The sequence below is a fragment of the Aythya marila genome (assembly GCF_965140915.1).
Source record: "Aythya marila genome assembly, chromosome: 1".
Taxonomy (NCBI): Eukaryota; Metazoa; Chordata; class Aves; order Anseriformes; family Anatidae; genus Aythya; species Aythya marila.
In genome coordinates, this window is record NC_139042.1 from 83,585,012 (window position 1) to 83,612,588 (window position 27,577).

Consider the following 27,577-nt stretch of genomic DNA (forward strand, 5'->3'; position numbering starts at 1 on the left):
CCTCTCTGTGAAGAACCCCCTCCTGACGTCCAGCCTAAATTTCCCCTGCCTCAGCTTAACCCCGTTCCCGCGGGTCCTGTCACTAGTGTTAATGGAGAAAAGGTCTCCTGCCTCTTGACAACCCCTTACGAGGAAGTTGTAGACTGCGATGAGGTCTCCCCTCAGCCTCCTCTTCTCCAGGCTGAACAGGCCCAGTGACCTCAGCCGTTCCTCGTACGTCTTCCCCTCAAGGCCTTTCACCATCTTCGTAGCCCTCCTCTGGACACTTTCCAACAGTTTCATGTCCTTTTTATACTGTGGTGCCCAGAACTGCACACAGTACTCGAGGTGAGGCCGCACCAGCGCAGAGTAGAGCGGGACAATCACCTCCCTTGACCTACTAGCGATGCCGTGCTTGATGCACCCCAGGATACGATTGGCCCTCCTGGCTGCCAGGGCACACTGCTGGCTCATATTCAACTTGCTGTCTACCACGACCCCCAGATCCCTCTCTTCTAGGCTGCTCTCCAGCGTCTCATCGCCCAGTCTGTACATGCAGCCAGGGTTTCCCCGTCCCAGGTGCAGGACCCGGCACTTGCTCTTATTGAACTTCATGCGGTTGGTGATCGCCCAGCTCTCCAACCTGTCCAGATCCCTCTGCAAGGCCTTTACGCCCTCATTTGAGTCCACAACTCCTCCAAGTTTGGTGTCATCAGCAAACTTGCTCAAAATACCCTCTATTCCTACATCCAGATCATTTATAAAAATATTGAAAAGTACCGGTCCTAAAATGGAGCCTTGAGGGACCCCACTGGTGACCGCCCGCCAGCCTGACACAGCCCCATTTACCATAACCCTTTGGGCCCTGCCCGTTAGCCAATTGCTCACCCATTGTATGATGTTTTTATTTAGCTGTATGGTGGACATTTTGTCCAGTAGGATCCTATGGGAAACCGTGTCAAAAGCCTTGCTGAAGTCCAAAAAAATCACATCAGCTGGTTTCCCTTGGTCCACCATACGGGTGATCTTATCATAAAAGGAAATCAGGTTAGTTAGGCAGGACCTACCCTTCACAAACCCATGCTGGCTGGGACCAATGACTGCTTTGTCCCCCAGGTGCGCCTCAATGAGTCCGAGAACCAACTTCTCCATGATTTTACCAGGCACTGACGTGAGACTGACAGGCCTGTAATTGCTAGGGTCTTCTTTCTGACCCTTCTTGAAAATTGGCACAACATTTGCCAGCTTCCAGTCTACAGGGACCTCTCCAAATTCCCAGGATCGTTGAAAAATAATTGAAAGAGGTTCCGCGATGACGTCCGCCAGCTCTTTCAGCACCCGGGGATGAATCCCATCCGGACCCATGGACTTGTAGGGATCCAGGTGGAGTAGCAAATCCCGCACACGTTCAGGGTCAGTTGGGAGTTTGTCATCCCCACCGTCCCGGTCCTCCAGCTCAGGGCACCCTGGGTCCCGAAGCCCATCATCGGCATTGAAGACAGAGGCAAAGAAGGCGTTAAGCGTCTCTGCTTTGCCTACGTCATCGTCTGTGAGGAGACCTTCCCTATCAAGGAGCGGCCCTATGTATTCTTTAGTTCTCCTTTTTCCATTTACATATCTAAAAAAACCCTTTTTATTTTCTCTCACAGACACAGCCAGCTTCAACTCTAGCTGTGCTTTGGCCACTCGAACTTTCTCCCTACAAACACGAACAGCATCCCTGTATTCTTTCCATGACGCCTGGCCCTCCTTCCAGTAGCGAAACACTCTCTGTTTCCGCCTAATCTCCATTAGAATGTTCCTGGTCAGCCACGCCGGCCTCCTGCCCCGCCTGCCTGACTTGCGATATTTTGGAATTGCCTTATCTTGTGCTTCTAGGAGGCATCGCTTAAAGAGTGACCAGCACTGGTGGACATCGAGGCCTTCAAGAGCAGTTTCCCAGGGGACCTTACTGACTAGTTCCCTGAGCAGCCTGAAGTCCGCTTTCCCCATATCTAGGGATGAGGTTTTGGTGGCACTTTTCCTTCTGTCACCATAAATTTTGAACTCAACCACTTCATGGTCGCTATGACCGAGGCGGCCACCAATCACCACATCTCCCACCAGACCCTCTCTGTTTTCTAGCAACAGGTCTAGGAGGGCACCTTTCCTAGTTGGCTCCGTTAGCACCTGTACCAAGAAGTTATCATCTAGGTGCTTCATGAACCTCCTGGACTTGCTCGTGTCAGCCGTGTGGCACTCCCAGTTAACGTCCGGCAAGTTGAAGTCCCCCATAAGGACAAGGGGAGTTAATCTCGAGGCCTCTCTTAGTTCTGTAAAGAATAATTTATCGGTGCTATCATCCTGGCCAGGCGGTCTGTAATAGACTCCCACAACTACATCCCCTTTATTCGTTCGTCCCTTGATCCTTACCCAGAGGCTCTCAACTTTGCCATCGCCGACCTGAAGTTCCACACAGTCCAGCCCCTGCTTCACATACATCGCCACCCCACCACCTCGCCTACCCTGCCTGTCCCTCCTGAAGAGCCTGTAACCATCTATCGCAACACCCCAGTCACAGGACTCATCCCACCAGGTTTCGCTTATGCCGATGATGTAGTTGCGGGACTGGGCCAGGACTTCTAGCTCATCTATTTTATTCCTCATACTGCGTGCGTTCGTGTAAAAGCACTTCAGGTGCGTCTCCTTACACTCAGCACCTTGTGGATCTGACCAAAGGACCCCACTGGCACACAGCCCCTCTGATTCTAGCGTACCATCCCTTAGGTCTTCACCGGCTCGCCTGGTTTTAGCCCCTTCCCCCTTCGACTCTAGTTTAAAGCCCTATCTATCAGCCCTGCCAACTCCTGACCTAAGATCCTTACCCCTCTCCGAGAGAGGCGCATCCCATCCGGTGCCATCAGGCCCGGTGTAGCATAGACCTTCCCATGATCAAAGAAACCGAAATTCTGCCGGTCACACCAGTCTCGAAGCCACGAGTTTATGCGAACAGTACATCTTTCAGCTTCGATCCCCCCTATCGGAAGGACAGAGGCAAACACCACCTGCGCCCCTGATCCTCTAAGTAGTCGCCCCAAATCCCTAAAGTCTCTTTTGATCGCCTTCGGACTTCTCGTTGCTACTTCATCGCTACCAGCCTGAAAGACCAGTAGCGGGTAGTAGTCAGTGGGCCGTACCAGGCGCTTGACTTTCTTGGCAAAGTCTCTCACCCGAGCCCCAGGGAGGCAACAGACTTCTCTGCGGGTTGGGTCTGGTCGGCATATCGGTCCCTCTGTCCCTTTCAGGAGGGAGCCCCCCATAACAATAGCCCTTCTTTCTTTTTTGAAGGATGATGTGGCAATGCGACGTGTAGGTCGCATTGTCTTAGGCGCCCCCTCCAACTGGGACGGGTGTTTGTCTACTTTGTCATTTAGATTGTCTTGCTCTAGTCCTTCATATCGATTATTTAAGGGTAGATGAGAAGGTGAGGTGGGCAGAGAGAGGGCTCGCCTACCACCCCGAATAGGCACCTGCCTCCATTCCCCCCCTTGATCTAGGTCTCCTCCCGCTGCCTGGCTGGAGGAGTGAACCTCCGTCTTCTGCGTAACAGGAGACGCCTGTGCCGTGGCAGTCTCGTGAACCTGCCTCAGAGAGGGTAGAGCGCACCTCCACCAGTCAATTTCCCTCTCTGATTCCCTGATGCTCCTGAGCCTGTTCACCTCCTCCCGGAGCTCCGCTACCTGGCCGAGCAGTTCTTCAACCTGGGCACACCTCCCACAGGCATACCCACCACTGCTGTCGGAGACCGACAGAAGGCTGGGGCACACTCTGCAGCCCAGGACCTGGACGGCTGCGTGTTTCCCCGAGCCCTCCGTCTGAGTAGCCACACTGGCGACCGTGGCTGGAGATGCCTCACGAGATGCGGAGGCCACGGTTTTCTGCCTGGTCGATACCATGGTCAGGTTCTACGCAAGCAGGTTACAAGCACCGAAGGGAGAGGCAGCTGCAAAAGAGCGACGATGAGCCCCCCGCTCGCCCTGCCCGCGCAAACTGCCACGCCCTGTTTGCCCGTCCTGTTCGTCGCGCTCCTGGTCGCTCGCGCTCCCTAGGGGCAGCTTTTAACAGCCTGGGAGGGGGCGCTGCTGGCTCCGCCCTCGCCTCGTCAGCCTCGCCTCGTCAGCCTCCCTCGCGAGGACAGCCGGGTCCCGGCGGCTCCCCCGAGTGGCCTCGATGCCGGACAAAAAGCCCTGCCCGCCTCGGTCCCCTGCTCCGCTGCAGAACACGTCTGCCCCGGAGCCGATCGCCTCAGCAAATGGCTCCTTCTCTCCAGGCTTTGGTTACCGCCCCCCAAAAATCCTGTCTTAGTCATCCTTGTTAGATTAAGAAGTTTGATGGAAGTGATACTGCTATTCTACTTCAGCAGATGGATCTTATCACTTCCCACTTTGTTCCTTTTTTTACCTTGAATATTGACCCCTGGAGCACACTGCTAGTTACCAGCGTCCAGCTAGACTTTGCACCACTGATCACCACCCTCTGGGCCTGGCTGCTGAGCCAGCTTTCAATCTACCAAGTTTTTCTATCCACCAGCCCATATTTCTATCCACCAGCCCATATTACTCCTTTTTTTCTAGATGGAAGTATCTTGTGTTGCCTGCCCTTTTCTTCCCCTATACGTGTTCTTATACGTTCTGATCAAGTCACTGCTCAGGCTTTTTTTAGGATAGTAGAGTTTGTGCTCTTAAGGTCTGTTGCTGTTGCATGTTGTTCTTTTTGTTTGTTTGTTTGTTTTTTCAAGGCCTTGAAATTTTGTTTATGGCTCTTTACTAGTTACTGTTCAGCTTTTAACTCTTGTTAAAAGAACTATTTGCTCCAGTATCACTCTCACCAATTCATTTGAAGAAAACCACCTCAGTACTAATTCACAGTTCTTCACTATTGAATCCCTACATCTGAGGTGTGCCTTTAGAGCTTATGTTGATGTACTTATCTACCATGACTCCTTTTCAGCTGATAATTTCTGGGATACAGTATTCCTGTTCTGTAAGTGTGAACTGTAGTCTTTGTTCCCAGTGCGTAGGTTTTGTTTGGCTGTACTAAAATGCATTTTGTTTGAAGTGAGTGCAGTTTGAAAAACCTATTTCCTCGTGCTTATCATTATTTACTGTTCTGCTTTTGTCATCCTTAGATTTTTTCTGAATTGATTTCTCTCTTCTGCTAATCACTGATGTAAATGTTGAAGAGTATGGGTGTAACCCTTTCTTTGTGATACATCACCAGAATCCCTCTCTATCCCATATTGACAAATGCTTACATGACTGTCATCACTTTGTGTCTCATGGACAATTGATTTTTTGAGATGCTTCAACTTTGTACCTCTTAATCCATTTCACATGTACTTTATTAACACCGTGCAATGCTAATTCTATTGTGGCATCCTCTGGAAGTAAATCAAACACCATTGAAGACATAAATTATAGTACATCTGCCTTTCTGAACCAAACTTGTAATCCTATCAAAAAATGAACTTCATGTGTGGTTGATGATTGCCCTATATAAAAACATATTGACTGATGTTAATTACATTCCTGTCCTTAAATTCTTGACTGTGTAAAGTTCCTGTCAGTATTTCTGTTTTTTTTCCTTCGGTTAATGTTAGACTGATGCATACGGATAGTTGTATAGATCATCCTGGTTTGCTTGTTTAACTATTTCAAGGAAAATTAGCATTTTTGTGGATAGGTGAAGCTCAGTCTTTTGAGGCAGCTCCCGGTGCTGTGAAGTCCAGCAAGCAAGAGATCTTGTTACCTTTAAATACATCAAGTACAGGTAGTCATTGTGTGAATGTTCTTGAGTTTTAATGGCCTATCAAGGATTTTATTGCTAACAAACCCAGAGGTCGTTTTTGATTTGCTACCACACTGCTTCTGCACTCTTCCAAAATACAGGGAAAGTTAAATTTCTATTTTATTGTGCTATAAAGATTTTTTTTTTCATGTTATATTCTTAGTAATAGGTGGCTTAATTTTTTGTATCAGGGTTATACTTAGAAAAGATTTATGTTGATAGCTGTCTGTTTTCAGTCTCCATTTCTTATACATGTATTTTATGTATTCCACCAACTTAAAAAGTGCTTGTCATTTTCCTTACCTTACAAAAAAGGACTGTCTTGCAGCAACAAGAATATAGTTGATTGGTACTGCTCTTTTACCCATATAAAATCAGGTCGTAAAACCTGTTGCTAAGTAGTCAGTCTTCTACTCCAGTCATTTAATTTTTCTTCGCCTGCCATAATGAAATTCAGAATTTCCTTCAAACAATTTCTTATATGAAGTATTTTCTTTTTTGAAAAATGCTAGTCCTAGAAACAACGTGTATGTCTACCACAAACTCAAAGCAGTGACGTTATAGCAGCGTTTTTTTTCTATCAGACAGTAAGCTCTCAAGAAGCTGTAGTTAGAAAGCTCTGCTGGGCCATGCTAACTTTTGTATTGACCTTTTGACTTTATAGGCTCTGTAGGTGTCATTGGCAGGTAACCTTTAAAAAGAAGAAAGAAAAAAAAAAAAGGGATAGTGTATTTTTGAAGGATCATACTCTACCTGCTGATTTTGCACTGTTTGTCCTTCCTGAATCGGGTTTACTAAACACAATTTTTAGTAAATTCTGCCAATAGTTACATGCATATATTTGTAAAATAAATTCTATTACAATGTGTTATTTATTTTACTTGCTGTGTTGGATCACCTTTGTATAAGCAACAGAAAAATTTCTTTCCAATTCTGAGATTTTTTTAGTTTGAGTTCAGTTTGAGTTTAGTTTGTTTTTTTTGAGTTCTTTTTTTTGTTTGTTTGTTTTGGTTTTGTTTTGTTTTTATACTTACCTAGGAGCTTTAGTAGCTTTAAATCCATCTGGTTACTTTAGTTAGGTTGAAGAAACCCCTGCATGTCATCTGGACCAGCTGTTCCATTCAAAGCAGATCCAACCTTGATGTCAGATCAAGCTGCTTAGATCCAATAGATCAAATTTGAAGTATCTTCAAAAAGGAGAGGTTCTACAACTTACTTGAGCAAAACTGCCATGGGTGCAGACAGGTCAATTTTGTGTGCCCTTTCTTCCTGTTCTTAACATGGCCCTGTTGTCCTGAGTAGCCATGCAACCAGTTCCAGACGGTCTTGGCCATGTCCTGTCATAAAGCAGTAGTACCAACTGGCTTCACATCAGTCCTTTTGAAAATACTTTTAATAATGTGTTTTATGCAATCTCTTTCTATCCATACTCATTAATGTAAGTTATTATATTTATGTATTTGTGTGGATGGTCTGGGAACTTTCAGTTTGAGGCTCAGCAAGAACAACCTCCAGTTGATTGCACTGACATGGTCCTTAGTATTTTCTTTGCGACTGGTGCTGTGGCTGCTATTATGTCCTAGAAAAAATAAAGACACCTTTCTGTTGTTGCACTCTGCAAGTCTTTGTCCCCTTTCTTTTTTCATACAAACCTGAAAGCAATTTTTAATAAAATTTGCCATGCATTACATTGGTGTAAGTTTTGGAAACGTTGTTTTAAAAAGCTTTGAACCATTGCCACATTTAGATGCCTGGCCTGCCATTTTCATGTTGAATCTGTGTAAAGCTGACTTCTAGCTGAAAATTTAAGCTCAAATGGATTAGCATTCTTCAAGATTAAGAAAAACATTTTTTTTCATCTTAAATGAATCCATAACAGCTCTTCTGAGATGCTTTTGATCCTTTCTGGCATCGCTTGGGTATCCTGGTGGACATCACGTTGAACACAAGTCAGCAATGTGCCCTTGTTGCTGAGAAGGCCAGCAGTATTCTTGGCTTGGCTATCAAGTCATGGTATTGCCAGCAGGTCAGGAGAGGCAGGTACACCTTCCCCTCTTCCCAGCATTGGTGAGACCACCAGTGGAGTGCTGGGTCCAGTTCTAGGCTCCCCCCTCCCAGTATGTGAAAGACCTGGAGCTACTGCAGACAGTCCAATGTAGGGCCATGAAGGTGATGAAGGAACTGGAGCACCTCTCCTGTGAAGAGAGGAGGAGAGTGCTGGGACAGCTTGGCCTAGAGAAGAAGAGGCTCAGGGGGATCTCATCAATGTCTATAAAGACCTGAAGGGAGGGTGCAAAGAAGGGGGAGCCAGGCTCTTTTCTGTGATGCCCGGTGCCAGGACAGGAGGCAACAGGCACAAACTGGAGCCCAGGAGGCTCCCTCTGAGCACCAGGCAGCACTGCTGTGCTGGGCGGGTGAGGAGCCCTGGCACAGGCTGCCCAGAGAGCTGTGGGGGCTCCTCCTTGGGGATCTCCAAAAGCCGCCTGGACGTGGCTCTGGGTGTCCATGCCTGGGTAGGGCTTGGAGTGGGTGACTTCCAGGGATCCCTGCCAGCCTCAACCAAAACCAGGCAGGTCAGCCTAGATTCTTGAGTGTTTTTTGGTCTTCACAGCAAGTAGCAGTGACACCCACCTGAAAAAAAAATACTGAAAGAAAACACTTTAAGCTGTCTTTCAAAAATTCTATCTCCCTCTGGCCTCTTTTAACACATTCGTTGGTCTGTGTCTGGAAAGTGTGTCATTTATGGAGATTGTCCCTCAAAAGATGTTTGCTACTTCCATGGAGAATGATACAGCATTGGGTATGAGAACCTACTGGAGAGCTCAGTCTCTCCTAAAGAAGCAGAGAACTTTGCAGTCTGACTGTAGTGGAAAGGTAAATAAAGTCAAAGCTGAGGGGAAATGGCACAAGGGCTGTCTTTCTGAAAAGGATAGGCAGGTGTAAGAAAGTTTGACAGAGAGTTAAGAGGACTGCAGGAAAGAGTTGGGGGAGGGTGTTGGAAGTTATAAAAATCAATGGGTAGGTGAGGGGAGGCTAAAGAAGAAGCCTAACCATCCCAGAACACTTACCAAAGGGATTTTTGAGACTTTTGAGTGTCTTCCTTGATGCTCTGTTTAATTAAGTAAAGGAAATAGGAAGAAAACAAAAACATTAAACGTGGAGTTCAGTAGAGCAGTGTCTGCTGCTTTTTTTCTTAGAATAAGGTATGCCACGGGTGTATTTTAATTACTCCAAAGTGTTACCAAACCAGAAGTTGTGGTTGAAACATACATCTTGATACATGAACCAGCCAAGTGAGCACCGGCAAACAACTACATTTATGCAGTGTTGTGGTCACCTGAAGAAGAACAGGAAATGGGAAAATTCAGTGTGATTTAAATCAGCTTAATTGTAGACCACAAGCCTGAAAATGCTTTAATTATAATCAGTTGCTTATTGCATGATAGTGCAGTAACACAGTGTTAGAGCTGTTCAGGTGACCTTGCAATACCTGAAATACAGCTGCTATGGCTTGTCTATGAGGAAGAGCATGTTTCATCCTTGTTTGTCTTTTCTGTAGGTTGTCTTTTGCTGTCCCTATAGAAATCCATCAAAAATGCTGATTTTATAAACCTTTAAGAAAAAAAAAAAAATTAGCCTGTTCTTTTAACAATAGGTCTTTGCAAATGTTCAAGTTCAGCAAGATTCCTTGCCAGAGCTCTAGGTTTTAGGAACAAGTTTCAGGCCCTTGATCAGCAAATGAGTGTCTGTCCTAGGACATCACAGAGTTTTGCAGAAGAAAAGGAAATTGCCCATTTAAAATATAAAGGGAACAAGAGCTAGGTATTTTTATTATTATTATTATTATTTTTTAAGTACCAATGGCTGTTTTAAAAGAAAAAAAAAAAAAGCAATTATTAAGAAATTCTTTACTCAGAGGGTGGTGAGGCCCTGGCACAGGCTGCCCAGAAAAGCTGTGGATGCCCCGTCCCTGCAGGTGTTCAAGGCCAGGCTGGATGGGGCTTTGGGCAACCTGGTCTGGTGGGAGGTGTCCCTGCCCATGGCAGGAGGATTGGAAGAGGATGATCATGAAGGTCCCTTCCAACCCAAACCCTTCTGCGATATGAAGTACAACTGCAAGGATGGGTATAGGTGAGCAAAGAGAACAGAATTGACACAAGAGACTAGAACTGGAACTTGGTAGATGCACAGGAAAGTGCAAGCAAAGAAGCAAAATTGAGCGGGATTAGCTAAATTAGAATATTCAAACTGGGAATCCATCGGATAAGCTCCTGGTTGGGCAAGTAGGCTTGAAATAATATGAAGATGTATGAAGATGAAGATAGGCCCGTGAAAGTTTGGACAGGAAAAGCAATTTTATTTGAGAGTGATTGATTTGATTAAAAAAAAAAAAAAGTGTAAAATCTTAAGTTTTTGCTTGCCTCTGCTATTGACAAACACTGGGTAAAATGCGTGGCTTGCAGAGAAAGAGGAAATTCACTGTTATTATGGGTTATTCCCTGCAGTTTGAGAGCAAAATCTGTGCATTCCCTTAAGCCCTATTTTGAAGAACAATGGAAAGAAAGATGAATGCTTAAAATAAAAAAAGGAAGGGAGGTCCAGATATGGCAGAGTTGGATACTTGAAAGTTGAGAAAATCATGGATTTATTACTGCCTGCTGAAGTTTGGTCCAAATTGTTTGTGTCTGATGTTATTCCATTTTCTTCCTTCCACAGATAGCAGCCTGCAGGTTGGATAGTGCTCGCTCGGTGAGCCAGCAGCCTGTTCTGGTTTCTTGACATTATTTAGTGGGTGCCCTTTACCATACTGCACGCACTATCCACAGCTTTGCCTAGAATTATTTATTTTTCTCCGGGGGTTTCTGTGGCACACTTCACTGCAGTGTTGAGTGGCTCTTAACATCTTTCTGAGAGCCATGCAAAGTGAGGGGACAATTATTTTTATTTCTCAGAGAAATGAGGCACGGAGGAACGAACATCAAATGTATCCAGAACTTTGGGTGCCCAATCTGTGATGCAAAGGACTGGATTTTCAGAGTATGTATCACTGCCCAAAGCACAGCTTTCAGCTTGCAGTTGGGCGTACTCAAACTTCAACAGGGTAGACCTTCAAATTTCAACAAAGTCAGCCTCATTGCTCTGGTGACCATTGCTTAAGAGTCCTTCCAGTAAAGTTGAAGTGACTTGTCCACAGGGAGCTGACAAGGGGTAGGCAAGGAGAAGCTCTGTGGCAGGGGCAAAAGTACTTCTCAGCTCTCTGGGGCAGGATTTAGTTGCCTTTAGCTCTTCATTTTCATTACTTCATTTTACTATATAGTCTCCAGTGGTTACAGCGCGCAGGGATACAGCAGTGGTCTTGTTCACTTTGCGAGCCCGTTTTATCCTACTGGCAGCCCAGTCCTTTAATGAGAACCGAAATAAAGACGTGGTCCTTAACTGTAAGTTGACACATGATTTGTATGTACAGGGAATTGAAATGAGGATTACACTGGCTTCTGATTGCACGCTTCTTGCAGCTTAATGTATTTTTCATGCACTCCCTGTATGTGAACACTCACCGTGTGTTCATTGCTGAAGGGTGCTACCGGATGTTAGAGGAGCGACGTGCATCCATCTGCTGACAGGATTTGGCCTGTGTGGAGATGTAACTTGTTTTTATTAATGGTATCATGAAAATTAAGCTCTCAGCCATTCAGCCGGTTCACTGTAGCATGACAAATGCTTCAGCACAGAACTCACGCATCAGTAACATATAGCAAATTTCTCTGTAAGTTTAATTAGTAACACGTACTATGCCGTTCCCAGCAATTTTTGTCTTAGGCAGAATTATTTCCGTATTTGTAAGATTTCTGAAATACTTGGTTTTAATGTTTTCTTGTAGTCTTACTAAAAGCCTATACTGTAACAATAAGACTCTTACAATTATAAAGAAAATAAATTTAAAAATCTCAGTTTATTAAATATATAATACTACTGATAGGCAAGTGTTTTAATAGAGTAAGTATTTTCTTAGAAACCGCCCGGTTTGGTCATTTTAAGAGTATTTTTTTCTTTCCAAGCAGTTGCTCCCTCTGCTTTTGGATTTTGCTCATGACTTGACTTCAGCTTCCATGGCTTGCTAATGCTGCCAGCGAGGGAACCGGAGCACTCAGTAGTTTCCTTAATTATCTGCTCTTCAACAGCTGCTAATATTATTTAAGAAAAAAAAAAAAAAAAGCAAAAAGTGCCATCTCATCTCTGGGTCCGCTGCGGACAGGAGCCGCCAAGGCGACCGTAGCTCCCCTGCCTGCGCGGCGCTGCCTTCCTCCTCGCCTCTCTCTCACTTTCAGTTTTCAGTGTAATGAAGAGCAGGAGAACAATATTCTGTAATTAAGGATTCCATTAAGTTGAAGAAAAGAGCAAATGGAGTTGTTTGTTCTCCTAGCTGCAAAAATTTGTCTGGGGTGGGGGTTAGCGGTAGTAGCGTGGAAAGGGAGAGGTGGGTGGAGAGACTAAGTCAGGGCTGTTTGTTGAATATACTGTTAAGGACTGTTACCATCCTAATTAATCAAGTTAGAAATTACAGCTGTAGTCAGTTTCCCCCCAATTCTTGTTATCAATTTTCTTCTCTTTTGAGACAAAGCAAATATAAATTTTGTGTTCATTTGTCATTCGTTCTTTGACTTCAGCATCTCTGAAAATAACAATGTAGCACAAAAGACCAGTATTTACCTAGTTGTAATGTGGGTTGCCATGGTGTTTTGCAAATTATTGCAATTATGTTCACCATGCGAGTCGCCCTTGGTAACTGGCGAAAAAACTGATAATCCTGTTTTGAACAAAAGGTCAAATTGCTGAATAGAAAGTCTTGATTAACTAAAAGATGTACAAAGTGGAATTATTTCCTACCATTCAGAAATAGTTCTTGATCGGGTTTGGGGGAGGGGGTGAGTAAGTACATCTGATTACTGAAGTACAAAGCATTGAAAGGATGTTGTCTTGAGCCTTTCATGTAGTCTTAATGGTGGCTTTTTTGTCAAATTTACCCATTTGCGGCATTGAAAGAGGCAGCTGCATTTAAGCTTGAGAGATGGTGCTTTTTCAAGAGTTCAGTGCATGGAAAGTTCTCAGCAGTATCTGCAGTTTACTATTAGACCTTCGGCTATTAAAACTGATGTGCTGCATTTGAGCCCATAGCTCTCGGTGCTTGTAAAACCCTCTGACTGATGATCTAATAAAGTGCTCTTACCGGACAATCTCTGATCAGATACTTTAGAAAAAAATAAAAAAAAATAAAAAAAAAATAGAAAAATAACCGCAGCTCTGAAAAGGCTGGGGACAGAAACAAATGGCTCCACTGAAAAGTTTGCTTTTGCAATCTGTGCTGGAAATATTAGTAAATATGACTTGATTTCCATTCTAAGCACTTTAAAGGTCCGCAGTATTGCTCCAGAAATCATCTTTATTTACATGTCCAGAAGTAAAAATTAATCGGAGATGATGAAAAATGATCCTAGCCTTAACAATTATATACAAACAGATAGAACATTCTTCTTCTCATCGTACTCAAAGCCCTGCGATGGATTTCCTGCACTTTATTGCTGTGAATTTCCTCTCCTCTTTCCTAATTTTTTCCTGTTTGGGGGGAGGAGGGGGTGGAGTGGGAGAAGAGATGAAGAGGAGGGAGGGTTTTTCATTTTTAATTATTTGGCTTTTTGTTTTTTAAATAGCTACCTGGAAATTAATTCTTAAAACTTTGGAGAGCCTGTGTGAGAGCAGCATGAAAGCAAAGTAAACCTGAGCAAGTTTGTGGGTTTCCATTCTGCATCACCTAGCAACCCCCCGGCTCAGCCAGTTCCCTTGTCTGCCCTCAGTCCTGTTTGCAGACCATTCAAACTGCTCGTCGAAACCATGAAAGATATTCAGTTTCATTAGTGCCATTCTCAAGGAGAAAATAATTAAACTTAAATGAACAAACATTGCTTAGCGATGCTTCAAACTTCCCTAGTTTAAGGTGACCAGGCTGTTGAGACCATTTTCTCTATCGTTACCTCCTATTCTGTTGAGCCCCTCTAAACTCATTTATGTATGTCAGTTCATTATTATTTTTAAAGTTTTCACAACTGTATTAACTCTTTCAGTATTCCAGAGGTGTTCAAACCAGGTTGCGAAGGTAAATGTTTCACATAAAGTCTTTTTATGTACGTGAAATGTATAGTAGAGTCAACAGATCTTCCTGTTATTGCAGGGTACAAGGGTATATGGTTAAAGTCAGATATTCCTTGCTTATGGTCTGTGTTATGTCTGGCATCAGCGAACTTCCTGCAAAATGGTTCTGTAATGGGGGAGAATTTCAAAGACAGCATGCAACTTTGAGGGGAGAGGGTAAAATAGTGGATGATGGAGGGGGAGTTGAGTGTTTGCAGCTTTCTGCCCAAAGTAGAGGCATGGATCCGAAGAAATCTTGAGTTCTTACTGTTTGTGTTTTGCTAGATACTTCAGCAAGCAGTACGTGGATGGACTGTATGAGCTCTTTGTGCTTTGTTGACAGTTGACAGACAAAGCTAAATTATTTCTGAAGCAAGGTACTGTACTTAGTTGTGACCTGTTACAGCCTAAGAATGTAGCTTGCTTTGACTCGTGTGAATAGGGAGAATATTTTACAGAATAGACTTGAATATCCTTGTAGTGGTTTTAGACGTCCATGCAGAAGTATGTAAGACATCTTTCACTGATCCTTTTTTCAAAGTAATTTTCCATGTAGTCATTTGAAGTATGCCATCTAACCATTGCTTTCTTGAAATCTAATTTAGCTGTTTTCATATTTTCTTAAGTAAAATAAAATAACTGGTAGATGCTGTTTTTCTTTGAGGGTGGTGTGTCAGACTATGAGCACTTGTGCTCTACTTTACAATGTTTTGGGTGCGTATTTTGGTGCCCAGAACCTTATTTTCCTGAAGATAAACAAGACTGAGGTATTGGCTTTGATGTGAAGTAAAGCAGAACATAGTTGCTAATTCAGTGTATAACGTACAACTGTTAAGGCTGGAATTCGTCTGCTTGCGGTGCTATTACATGTGTTTAAATGAGGGCCACTGTTTGCATCTAACCTATCATAAGGGTTTGGAGTGCTCCATTATCTTTTCAGCAGGCTGATGACAGAGCCAGGTCTTGCACAAATGAGATCAATAAGTTTCAAATAACTTGTATGAAATGACATATGACTGTACATTTGAAGATGTCTTATTAAAAATTGATTTTTTTTAAAGCAACATGTAAAACTCTTGCATTGACCTACAAGATATTTTTCACTTCTGTCTTGGTTGATAATTTTGTTTAAAGCATTTTTTTACGTTAGTTTGAGCATTTGGGTTCTTCTTTGGGTGGTAGGGTGCATTTCTTGCTTGTTCCATTATCTCCTACTTTGATATTTTTTCTGAGACTAATGATCAGACCAATACGACAGGTATTGCTGAGAGTAATATTATCTAGAGGTTAATGAAGTTTTCTTTCAGTCTTGGGGGTTTTCATTCAGTGGTTTGGTTTTTTTTTTCAGTTTTGGATCTGAAAGCAATTCAAGTTCTATTATATTGGAATATCTAAATCACAAAATACCATTATTGGAAGTCTACAAACTTTCAGTAGCGTAGAAATAGGCATATGATTGTTTGTGGCTGACTTTGTGTCACAAGAGCAATACCTTACCGAAAGTTTCTTGCGGTAACTGGTTTCTAAAAGGGTGGTTACTATATGTGAGCAGTGAATAAACGTCTAGAAAGTATTCTTACGAGACAGAATTTTGTTGTAGGTTAAATCCTCTGAATTTACATCAAATTTCCACAGTGTTCAAAGGCAACTAGGCTTGGGTCTTTTCTTTGGGTGCTTTGGATCTGAGCAGTTTGGTGTGAAAGGTAGGCTTCACGTTCGTAAAGGCTGCCAGGAACCCACATCACTGCCTCTGTCATTCTAATGTCATCAGCTTTTTCAGGACAGAAGGACACTTCATGTTTTCCTGAGAAACTATTTCCTCTCTCCTGCTTTGTTTAAGGTCGCAAGTTAGTGAAGCCGCATTAATTGCAGTTTGACTGGTTGCTCTGGGCTGTCACATCTGGCCTTTGAAGGGTATGGATCCCCTTGACTCCAGTTGCCTTTCAGTCAGTTTGGGCTGGCAGCTTTCCAGTGGGGAGCTGAGGTGACAAGTGTGAGTGTCTCTGAGATCAGGAGGGTTCGGTAGATATTAGTTTGGAGAGGGTATCCTTCGCTCTTACCGGCAGTACAGTCTCATTGGGGGTAAGGTGATCATTTGCCTTCCACTAGGAAGTTGTTGGCTAACGTGCTTCAATTTGATAACATCCTTTAACTGGTTCCTGTGATAATAATACTGGATATAACCAGCCATCTCCATGGTCTGTACTGCTTTCAAGTAGTACACTTTGAAAAGCAATTCATATCTCCTTGTTACTATTCTTTCATTTAAGAGACAGTTGTGTATTTTTCCTCAAAGATCGCTTCTATCCATTAATCAGCCTGGCTACTGCTTTCTCAGGCAAATGGTGAATTCAAGAGGAGCAGAATGAACCATCCAGGAAAGGCATTTCCTTTCTTTATGAGAGGTTTTTTTTATCCACTCCATCCCACAGCTGAATTCAGATCAGTTATATAGGCCAAAACTCAAGAAGCTCTGAAAATGAGGAAGTGCTTTGAAATGAAATTGAAATCATATCTTCAACGTCCATTGAAGTGAGGCAGCATGAAATGGAGTGTGAAAAGCTGTGGTCCCTGTTTACTTTTTTCCTAAATTGGATGATCAGGTAGCATCAGACTCTAAAACTACTCATAGTGGGAAATGTAACCTATTTTTTCTGGATGAGGAACTAGGTACGATATATAATGTATAGGGAAAAAAAAAAGTGAAGTCAGCAGACAGGAGTGAGTTGGCTTGAAAAAAAAATAACAATCTCCTTATATTTGCTTGTGATGCAGATAGTCATATACCACACTGGATCTTTGACAAGGTCTCTTAATGGACTATGACTAGTTTCATATATAAATTTCAGGAACAAAATTTCAGTCATTGAGAAACTAAAACTATTTGCATTGCTGCTTGGAATTGAAAGCCAAATGTCCACAATACGTAACAGAACACCAGAGAACACTGAATAAGCGTTCCCTGGGTAAAGTATTTAAGCTACAGGATGAATTCATAGAGGAACTGATGCAAATCTAAGTAGATGCTGCAACATCTTTCCTTTCAGCTAGGACAAGTTTGGCACTATGTTTAATGTGGTACCTGTCCCCATGAAAAGACAAAAGCTCTAGCCAGCCAGCATCAATATAAACTCTTGACCCAGCTCCTTCTATAAAATAATGTCTGAAGACTGTGAAAATATCAAGTGAATTTATTATTGGAAGATGATTAAATGTTACAGTGAGGACAGCAGTATAAGGCCTTCAGACAAAGTATATAAAGCAGGCAGGTGTCAGGGTAGCACAGGGAGTTTAAAAACAAAACAACAAAGATCATCCTTTGTTTTTGTAGATTTGACTGTAAATATGCTAGATATATTAGTTTTAAGAGATGTTTGACGTAAGTAAAAGATTCAGTTATGTCTAGCAGTTCAAGAGAACTTGCTTTTACATCTTGAAACTCTAGGATGAAATTCAGACGAATTTCTTCGCTAGTAAGGGATCTCTTGAACCTGACATTAGGGCTTCTGATTTTCTACAATTTGATCTCTGTGGTGAGGAAGTTTTTACATACTAAAGTCAGAGAGAAAACTTTTCTAGTAATTTCTTGCTAAAGTTTTGACAAAGTTAAGCCTTGTGAAACGGGAAAAGAAACTTAGAATGATTAGTGTATTAATAACAATGTCTATCCATATACTACTTTGAGATCTAAATATGTCTAAACCTATGTGGGAAGAAACTTTATAGACCTTGCAGATTTCCTTCAAAAATATAAATGGTCACAGTCTCACAGATACTGTTTTTTTATTAGTTCTTGGAGTTTGGTATGCTTGAGAAATATCAAGTTTCCTCTCCTACTTTGAAGGATGCTGAAAAAGGTGCAGACCCAGAGTTCTGCATCACCAGCTGGTTCCGACTCCAACTCTATCTGGTTTTTAGGGCTGGTTTGTATGACTCTTGTCAGTAGGGTATGCTTTCCTATTATCAAGGAGATCATTGATAGCAGAAATGTCAAAATAGGTATGATCCTCCACCTGGGAAGGTGCAGGCTCGCCTTCTATTTGTAGCGCTAACTTCTGGAGAGCTAAAAAGTCCCTTTCCTCAAGGAAGAATTTGGCTGTTGCATGTTCTTATAAAGGCTTCTGTTCTGATGGCGGTTATTTTGCAAAGGGGTGAGGAAGTAAAAGAAGCCTGATGGCTGATTTTCCAAATATGATGCTCTTCTGAGGTAGGATGTTCTTTTTCCCTTAAATTTCTTTCTGATGAGATTACCTCCAAATGACACCTTACCTTTATGATGAATTTCCTTGTTCTTTCTTTTACCTGCACAGAGTGGTGCCCAAGAGGCTGCTTTTTAGTCATCATAGTGTGTTGCTTTCATATGTTGTTGCAGTCCTTTATAAGTTCAGGTAATTTAGTCTCAGAGTTGTTTGCATCAGTAGCTACAGCTTCCAAAGGAATGGCCATCTCTTCTCAGGCTGTCTAGGAGATGCATAGACCAGACTGGGTAAGATGTTTTACCGTACCACACCACCTGTGTGGAGCCCTCCTGATCAAGCTGGACCCCACTGAGTCTATTTGCTAGTTTCACAGCTAAATGACTCCATCCATAACACTGATGAAACAACTGTCTGATGCATCTTTTCACTTGCTCTGGAAAGACAATGGGAATGAAGAAGCTAGCTGGGCAAGAGAAAGTATATGAAGCAGGCAGGTGTCAGGGTAGCGCTTAGCTTTTTCTGTAGAGGACAGCAGTGTGATTCTGGTTATGCCAATCCTAATCTTTCATCATTGAGTCTTCTATCTTGAAAAGAGATCCAATAAGTCTATGCCTTTCTTGTGTCTGGCAGCAGTAGAATTGGTCTGTCTATTAGAGAGGTCTTCTGAGGTTTTTGGCAGTTATACTTCTCCTTAAAAACTGCAGCGTTCCCTTAGGAACCTGAGTTATGCTGAGCTTCAGCTCACTAAGTAGGTATAGTTTCCCACGTGAAACCTTGTTTATTATTTCTAATACCATCCCTGAGCTGAGGGCTTTCATTCGGGGGTTGTTGCAGGTAAGTGTCACTCTAGTCTGTGTGGTCTGTGGAAATCCCGGAGCGTGACACCAGGTCCTCACTCTGTTGTTCAGATTTTCGTTGCTGCTGAGATCTCACCAACACTATGCAAGTGCATCGGATTGATTCAGTGTTAGTACTGGAGTATTTATTCTGAACAGGCAAGAAAACAGCTTGGAAGTTGAAATTACTTTAATTGGGTTTCTGGAACTCGGAAACAGTTCAGAAAAACTTCCCTGACTTTACAGCAGCAGTTCATCTTTAACTGGATATTGATTCCACCTGTGGTGTTTCAAGTGTAAATTGTGATGCAGTTCTTAAAAGATGTAGCTACTATTAATAGCTGAAACTCGTGCCAAAGAATGTGCAAACTAAGGTTTTGGCTCAAGCTCTAATTCCTGAGATGCTGTGTGCTACTAAAGAGCGTTTGTCTGTCTGTTCCCCAAAATGTTTGGATATTTATAGAAGACGCAGACAGGTGGAACATGGAGAACCTACTGGAGATGTATTCAGGTTATGGCAAGGGGAACTGATAACTTTATTGTCACTGAGTCAAGTCCGCTTTTGTGATGAGAAACTTCGTATAAAGTGTTTCATAAAGTCATCAATCTCTTAACATCGCATGGGGGTAACAGATTTGATAGTTTAGGCAGCAGAAAAATCCTGGGGGAACTTTGTCCTTCCAGGGAACCACTGGACGACAACTGGTTCCTTGTCCATCCAGGGAATCAAATAGCCACTTCAACCAGATTTACGCTCTTGGGTAAATGCACACGAGGGTAAATCATACTAATAGCAGAAAAATGGAGTTTGAACCTTCTCATGTTGGAATTAGTGGAAACAAAATGCTTTTGTAGGAGTAGTTCAAAACCAGAGGGCAGTTTGAAGACAAAGTGGCTTGATTAGTAACTCAGAGTGACACTCAAATAAGAAATTTCTCATTGTGTTGTCTAATATTCTGCCTTCTAGAAGCTCGTTTGCTGATCAGCAAGCTTGTGCTGGTTGACTAGGAAAGCTGGTCCAGGTAGTCTTCCCACGCTTCCTTTCTGGGTTGGCTTGATAAGATAAGGTGGTGAGTCCAGCTTTGCAGTGAGGAAGCTGCTGTGGATTTGGGGTCTAGTTTTCTCCAGCTTGGATATGTTAGCCATCTGGAGATTGGACGTCGTGCACCAAGATCCCATTTTCAAAAACCCACATTAAAACTGTCTTCAATGGAGACTGTAGAGAAGCAATCACTAATTACATTTTAAATTCAACTCCGAAGTGACTGATAGTGACCTGAATAATTTTCAGTGCTTGCAGCTTTCTCCTTTATACTCCTGCATTTTTTCATTTGGTGTGAATTTAAAGCATCTTGGCCCCTGAGCATCCAGAGTAATGAAAGGCAGGAACACATAAACAGAGCTGAAGTGCTGTAGGGAAGCAAATCCAGTCCTCTACTGTAGCAGGCAACCAAGCTACATTGTGAAATGCAATTTGTAAGAACTATTAAGATAAAGCTCAGTAAATGTGTGTTGTTGACTCCTTCAACTTCTGTTTGAAAGGCTGTTCCAAAACCACTTGCCTCTGTATTTTGGGGTAATATTTATAATACTTGTTGATCAGTAGAATGAGAGAGGCTAATTCTCAAGAACAGACTTACAAAGAAAGAAAATTACTTTTGACTTGCAAATTTCTCCCCATTAGCTACAGTTTGTGGACATAGTACTCTTCAGGGATTTTCTTTTATAATGTGCATTTACTTCAGTTGTTTTTTTTTCCAGACTTTTTTTTTTATATTTTAAAATGAGCTAAGCGTTTATAGACAGAATGTTTGGAAATGCTAGTTGCTTTTTTTTTTTTTTATCAACTTGCATTTTATTTCCCACAATGTTGCAGATACCAAGTAGAACAAAACTGAAGGTTTTCTATTATGATTTTGTTTGATCTATTGCAAATTAATTTACAGACTTAGCGATAGCTGCTGGGAAATGAGGGATTGGTTTTGTTTGGTCAGCGAAGATGATAGGCATGGATCAAATAAGGGTTAACAATAATGCACTTGAACAAATTGAATCAGAACATAATGCGTGTATTGAACTTGATTGCAACATGCATGTCCATGGAAAAGTTTATTGTTTGAAACAAATCAAGGCTATGGCTTAATTATCAAAGCAAAACAAGAGACATAAAGAGCTACATGTTTCTGATACTGCTTTTTTCAAAAATAGCTCCCTTCACACAGTTATCTACATGTTTAATTTCCATGCATAATAGCAACAGTTATTGTTGTCATTTGTTAAGAGAGATTAACAGATAGTAAGTACAAACAAACGCAAATAAGTCCTGAATAGAGAGGTGACAAAGAAAAAAAGACCTCTTTAATGTTAATTATAACTGGTAGGAAGTCTAGACAAATTACATTAACTGTTTTCTCCATGAGTTGAAGGGACATTTAGTTAGTATCTACGTAATGGATATTGTAACACCTTCATTTTTGTGGACAACAACTTAGATCTACATTTTTTTAATATAGTTTATTGAGAAATGTACTTTTCAGTGAAAGTTGTTTTTATCATTAGTCCTTAGTAGTTAAAAACAAGTACAAGTTGTTGAACCTGAATGCTTATTTTTATCTCAAGCTATTCTTTTTAGTTTAAGGCGATTTCTTCAGTCTTGTTTCACCTTCTGTATTTTGTGACCAACAACATTCCCGGTGTTTTCTTGCACAGCGACTGCATTAGACTGAAGCAATTGCATAAATAAACTTGCTTCAAATGTTATTATTTAATAGTAGTTTGGGTGGACCACCTCTCTGTTCCCTTTTAAGATAATTGAAGCTGTACCTTGCAACTGGTATAGTCCTTTGATTCTTATCATTAGCTAAAAATGCCAATAGGTGGCAGAAAATGCACTGTTACTTTTATCAAGCAGTATTTCGCCGTTGCCTATTTCTGAGTATTCTGCTCAGCTGAAGTTGGGATGCTGCTCCCATCCCAGGCTTTGCTTTTTCAGTTGCACTTGCGTTCCCTAACTAATACCTTACGATCTGGCAGTTTTCGTGCTTTGTTTTCCTAGTATACTAAATTGTTTGAAGTTCAAATGTAGTCATTAAATATGTTTTGAAACATGAATATTCTCTTTTTGTGTGCACAGAAGCTTTTCATAGTTACAGCTGAAACATGCAGAAACAGGAGGGTTGGGGACTGGGATAGGACACCCTCTGCACCTCCTCCTGCCTGGCTGTGTATTTTAAGACCCTCTTTGTGTCACACGGCTGCTAGACGTTTCACAGGAAGGTATAGATAACACATAATAAGCAAATATGGCACAAATGGCTGTCCATGCAGAGCATGTCCTTAGTCTCTTCTTAACAGAAGATACGTGACTTTTTTTTTCCCCAATGTTTTTGTTTTCCTCACAGTGGCACTAATGATATTCTCAGTACTCACATGAGTGAGCGTGTGAAGTTTTCAAGTCCTTTCCTTCACTAACTTTTCATGACAATAAATTAGTCTATGTCTGGTAAAATTAAATTATTAAGAAAATGTGAGGCAACTAATCAACACCTTCTTTTTATAGAAATAAATCTTAAGTCCATGTGCAAAACCAAAGCTAAGTACTAGCTTTGTGACTTCAGGCTCATTTTTATAGCCACTGTCTCCAAAATACCTTGAGTCAGAGCCTGAATTAGGACTTCCATGGTGAAACATCAGCTGAAGTCAGTCAGTCTTATTGAACAGTGTCTGTCTTTCTAATGTCACTTGTGAGATATTTGCCATAAATAATTAGTCAGAGACAAGGAGAATTGTACTAGGACTGCTAGGACAACAGTTGTGCAGCAGACCAAAATTAAATTAACAGAAGATTTCTGAATTCTTGAAATTTTTTCACCTTGCAGTATTAAATATGTAATGATTTAGGTTGTTAATCTGCATAACAATAAAACCCAAACATAGTGGTCAGTTATGGTGATCATACTTTTTCCAGAAAGCTTGCTCTGACAAGGACTGTACACATATTTTATTAAGAGAACCCTAGATAATAGTTTGCCTCATCCCAAAATGTTAGGTGAACTGCTTTTTGGAGATGCTTTTTCAACATTTTTCAACATTTGCTGTGAACAGATCATAGGGTGGGTAGTTTAGACTGAGTATCAGGCTTCTAGGTACCCGAAGATGGGTGCAACGAACCCTAACTGCATATATACCGGCCTGTTTCTGACTCTTTGCAACTCTTTATTCTTTAGAGCTGTTTTGTGTACTTCCATTTCTGCATTGTGGACTTGAGCACACATCTTAGGTAGTGCCATATACCTTGCGGTTGGCAGAAAGTTCACAAAGTTACTCTAGTCTGCTCGCAAGGGCAGAAAAGCTCCTTTGTGCAAGAGCAGCAGGAAGTGTTCTGAAGCTCATGGCACCAAGTGTTGAGGATATGACATGGCTGGAGAAATGGTGAAAGAATTTATTTTTTAGTTGGAAAGAAAGGGTAAAGCTGACAAACACAAAAGGAGATGGTATTCAGGTTATCTGATTGCTTAGAGAACAAGCTGCAAAACCAACCAAAAAAAAATAATCTCTGTATACTCCAGGAAATGATAGGAAGGACTTCGTCAAAAATTTTAAAATAAAAATCAGATTTTAAGAGCAATAATAGTCAAGTCCCATTTTAAGAGTGTTCTGTAAAATGGAAAACCAAAGTTTGTGTATTCTTCCCCATAAGTTCCAAAGCATTATAAATAAAGGAACTCAAATATCAAATATCTAACTTCAAACTAACATACTGACATAACTGTATTAAATTGGGACACCGGGTTGATTACTGAGGCCCAAAATACAGATTCAGTTTGGTCCTCGGCAGCGAGGAAAGAAAACTTAAGTCACATCTAATGAACAAATTTGTTTTGTCAGCAAGCCCAACTCTCCATCAGCTGAAAAGCAGCAGGGTTGTGTAGCTGCAGGCTTGCCTTGCTGCCTGCCCAGTGAAGGTGGTGATAGTGGCTGTAGTGCTCTGAGGGAGGCTGTGGAAACTGAAAGGGTGGGAAACGTGACAGAAACTGGAAACCTCAGCTGCCATCATGGAGATCGGGTGGAAGTCATTGCCAGGGTATAATGATACAGCTTGTTGCAGAGCCAGTGAGCAGGGAAGCAAGCAGTTTTTTGAGTTGTCCTTCCTCTGGAAGATTTCTATCAAAGTACCTGGAATCACGGTGTGTAGATTTCACTTCTTTGCAGGAGCAACAAAAGCAAAAGTTTGGAAATGCAGGCAAAAAATAGACTATTCAACTGCAGAACTATCCCATACTCTGAAATACGGAGCTCAGTAATGCTGAGCCACTCGGGGTTAGTAACAGCAGGGACTCTTTGAGAGGAGTTGGAGAAAGACCTTCAAGATACTAAGTTGACTTGTTAGATAACAACGGAAGATGAAATCCTCTGTCAATGTCAAGAGATGCAGATGCTAAAAACCCAATCTTAATTTTGCATACCATGTGTGTCTTGACTATTACAACCTAAGAATGAAATTGTAATCTTTCAGTAATAATAAATGTCTTTCTGGCAATGACTGCTCGGTGCTCAAATGTTCACTAGTGCTCCAGGCAAACAGAACTAGAGTAAAGAAAGGAGCAGAAAACAAGGTGGTATGTACCATCTTCCTTCTGTATAAATTCATGCTCTTCTGGCATCCTGAACACAGTGTGCAGTGCTGGTTTCATCTCCCTCCCCATTTGTCCCATTTTCCCCCACTCCCTTGTTCTAAAAAAAAAAGCTGGAAGAGATTTAGAGAAGGGCAACAAAGATGTGGAGTGGTTTCCATGCAAGGAGCAACTAAATAAATTAGGACTGTGGTTTGGAAAAGAGTTTGATTGCCGGTGATGTGATGGAGGTCTGTAAAATCATGAGTGGCATGGAAAAGGTGAATGCAGAATGATTATTCCTACTCTCTCCTGATACAAGAACTAGAAGGCATTAGAAAATCTTTTTTTGGCGTGTTCAAGGGAAATAAGACACTTTTTTGTACAGCGCACAGTTACTCTGCAGGATGTTGTAGATCCTAAAAGTTTACACTGGTTCAAAGAGCACTTGAAATTCGGTGGGTTGGGAGCGGTAATGCATCCAGCACCACTGAATATATAGGGACATGGTGATCCGGGAGGTCCTTGAGCCATTCCCAAAAGTTGGGAGAATCTTCTGGAAAAAACGTACTTTATGCTTGTTCTTATGCTGTCCCCTCGGCATCTGCTGTTGGTGGGTTTTAGAGACAAGGTATGGCGCTGGTTTAACCTGTGGTTGGACCTGATGCAGAAGGTGTTCTTGGGTACTTACTGATCACAGAAATGTTTGTTCTTCTGTACTTGTAGGAGAGGCCTTTTGCATTGTTCCCTTGAGCTGACGTAGATCAAGCAGGCTCATGTTTTATATCATTTTAAGGCAGAAAAAGCTGAGTTTTCATTGAAGTCTCAATAGCTTCCTGTTGGAGGAAAGAAGGAAGGGAGGCAGGAAGGAAGGCTGGTTGGCTGACTGGCTTCTGGTTGTCATCAGTAAGCCTAAAAATTAAAACTCTTTTACCCTTCAGAAGAGCAAGCAAGGAAATTATACTTTACTTTAAAATTTAAATCGGGGTGTCTTGCTGTCTGGTCTGCATAGTTGTGTAGAACAATTCTGTTACATTGTGATACTGTCTGAACTGGAGAACAACAAAGGTTTCATTTCAAGGAAGGGATGACTGAAGCGTGCAGAATGTGGGATTTGAAGCAAGAGGAATTTAAGTTAGTTCTTCACCATTGATAGTATTACCTTCAACAAGACCTTCATCTCTTTATATGTTTTTTGGATCTCAGGGACACATGAGCTTCACGGAAGACTTTAAATTGGTTTGTTTGTTTGTTTCACTCTTCCTTGACTATGAATCATTATTTGGATGGAGTAAAAAGAAACTGCAACTTGGATTTATACTCAAAATGTCTTCTACATTTTCTCTTTCTGTAGGGTTGGCTAATATGTGAGGAACCAACTTGCCAGAATCGAACCCGACGAGTTCCCCTCAGTTTTTCACGGAGTGGTCCTGTATGCCCGGCCTGTAGGAAGGCTATCCTGAGACCAGAGGTAAGTGTTTTAGGACAACACTTTGACAACAATTGAGCAGGATTCTCAGGAAGCTTACTAGCCCCTCAACTCTACCTTTCAGTGGTAAAAGAACAAAGCAGGAGTTTCTAATTAAGTGACTAGTTCAAAGGGGGCTGTGATATGCTTCTCCTGCTCCACATTCAAGCTATGGCCTCATTGCTGTGAAGAGAGCATGCCATGCAGCTGCTGTGTTTGGAAAATTTCCAGCTGATGAGCATTTGGTCAGCAAGCTAGGATTTGTTGGAATGTTTCTGCCAGAATACAGGTAAATTAAAATAAACAAAACCAACCTTCTGAAACAAAACCAACTGCCTACTTTCCTGCTGACTGGTTCTCCTCTGACTGGATGCTTATCACTAAAGTGCTAAGGAGCTGGAAGTGGGCTTTCATACCGTCTTTTGGGGCTACTGATACCATCTTTTGGAGCTACTGTAAAGTGATGAGTATTTTCAGGAGGTGAGAAGTTTTGGGTTCTGCACCTCCAGATTTGGCTTAGTGCCTTACATACACAGAAGTTTTTAAACCTCACATTGAGCGGTATGCTCTAGTTGTTCATAGTTTATGACTGCATGCTTCACCCTAGATAATCCTGAAATTAAAGAAAGCCATATTGCAAAATTCTGGCAAAGTACTTCCATTTCTTTGTTCAGGAAAAGGCGTACAAAATGAGTTTAACATTTAGAAGTCTTGACATTTTCCAGAGTTTGCATATAAGAACCAAAGTTAGAGAGAAAAAAATCATAATGAAAAAAGGGAATCTTTGACTGGTATTCATTTCAGGTTGTAATAGTCTTTTAATTATCCATGCGTATGTAAAACTTAGAAAAATCAAGGGTTTGAGATAAGGGGGTCAATGCTGTCAAGAAGACAGTGTTGTGTTTACCACGTGAGATTTTTTTGGTCCTTTTTATTTGGCACTTAAGATGTAAAGAGTCACAAAATATAAGTGTTAATAAAGATCAAGGGACTGAGACAGTGTTGTCACAGATTGATCAAAAGGTAGTGATTTTTTGCTTTAGTAATGAATTGATGTTGAAGAATATAAGATCAGATAGAAAGTGGCTAAGAATGAATGGAAGTTCCCAGTCTTCTCACATGGGAACCATAAAGAGATATAACATGAGAAAAGACAAAAAGCAAATCTGACAGAGAAGAAACCTTTCACATGTGCTATTAAACTAGAGTTCACTGTTTTAAGAAATCTAAAGCCAGAAGCAGCAGAAAAGCAGACACTTATATGGGTATTACAAGTGTCCAGGCTCGTTAGTTAACAATTTATGAAGAAATGAGAGCTGAAATTTCACGTTTTGATCCAACTCTTAGCTATTAGAGAGACAGATGAGATTTAGTAAGAAGTAGATTACTCTACCTTCTGCTACCTCTGCATTTTATCACATTCCTCCAAAACACAATTGCATTAACCAGCGTAAGGGCAAGATACTGAAC

The 27,577-nt window shown here is 41.7% G+C and overlaps 1 protein-coding gene across 1 annotated transcript in view; it reads left to right on the forward strand.

Annotated features, from left to right (window-relative positions):
* POLA1 (DNA polymerase alpha 1, catalytic subunit) overlaps window positions 1-27,577 on the forward strand; it is a 204,154-nt gene that overhangs the window by 110,337 nt on the left and 66,240 nt on the right. Inside the window, exon 35 of the mRNA XM_082751865.1 lies at window positions 25,994-26,110. Within this exon, the coding sequence (XP_082607991.1) occupies window positions 25,994-26,110 (117 nt within the window). The remainder of the gene's footprint in view (window positions 1-25,993; window positions 26,111-27,577) is intronic.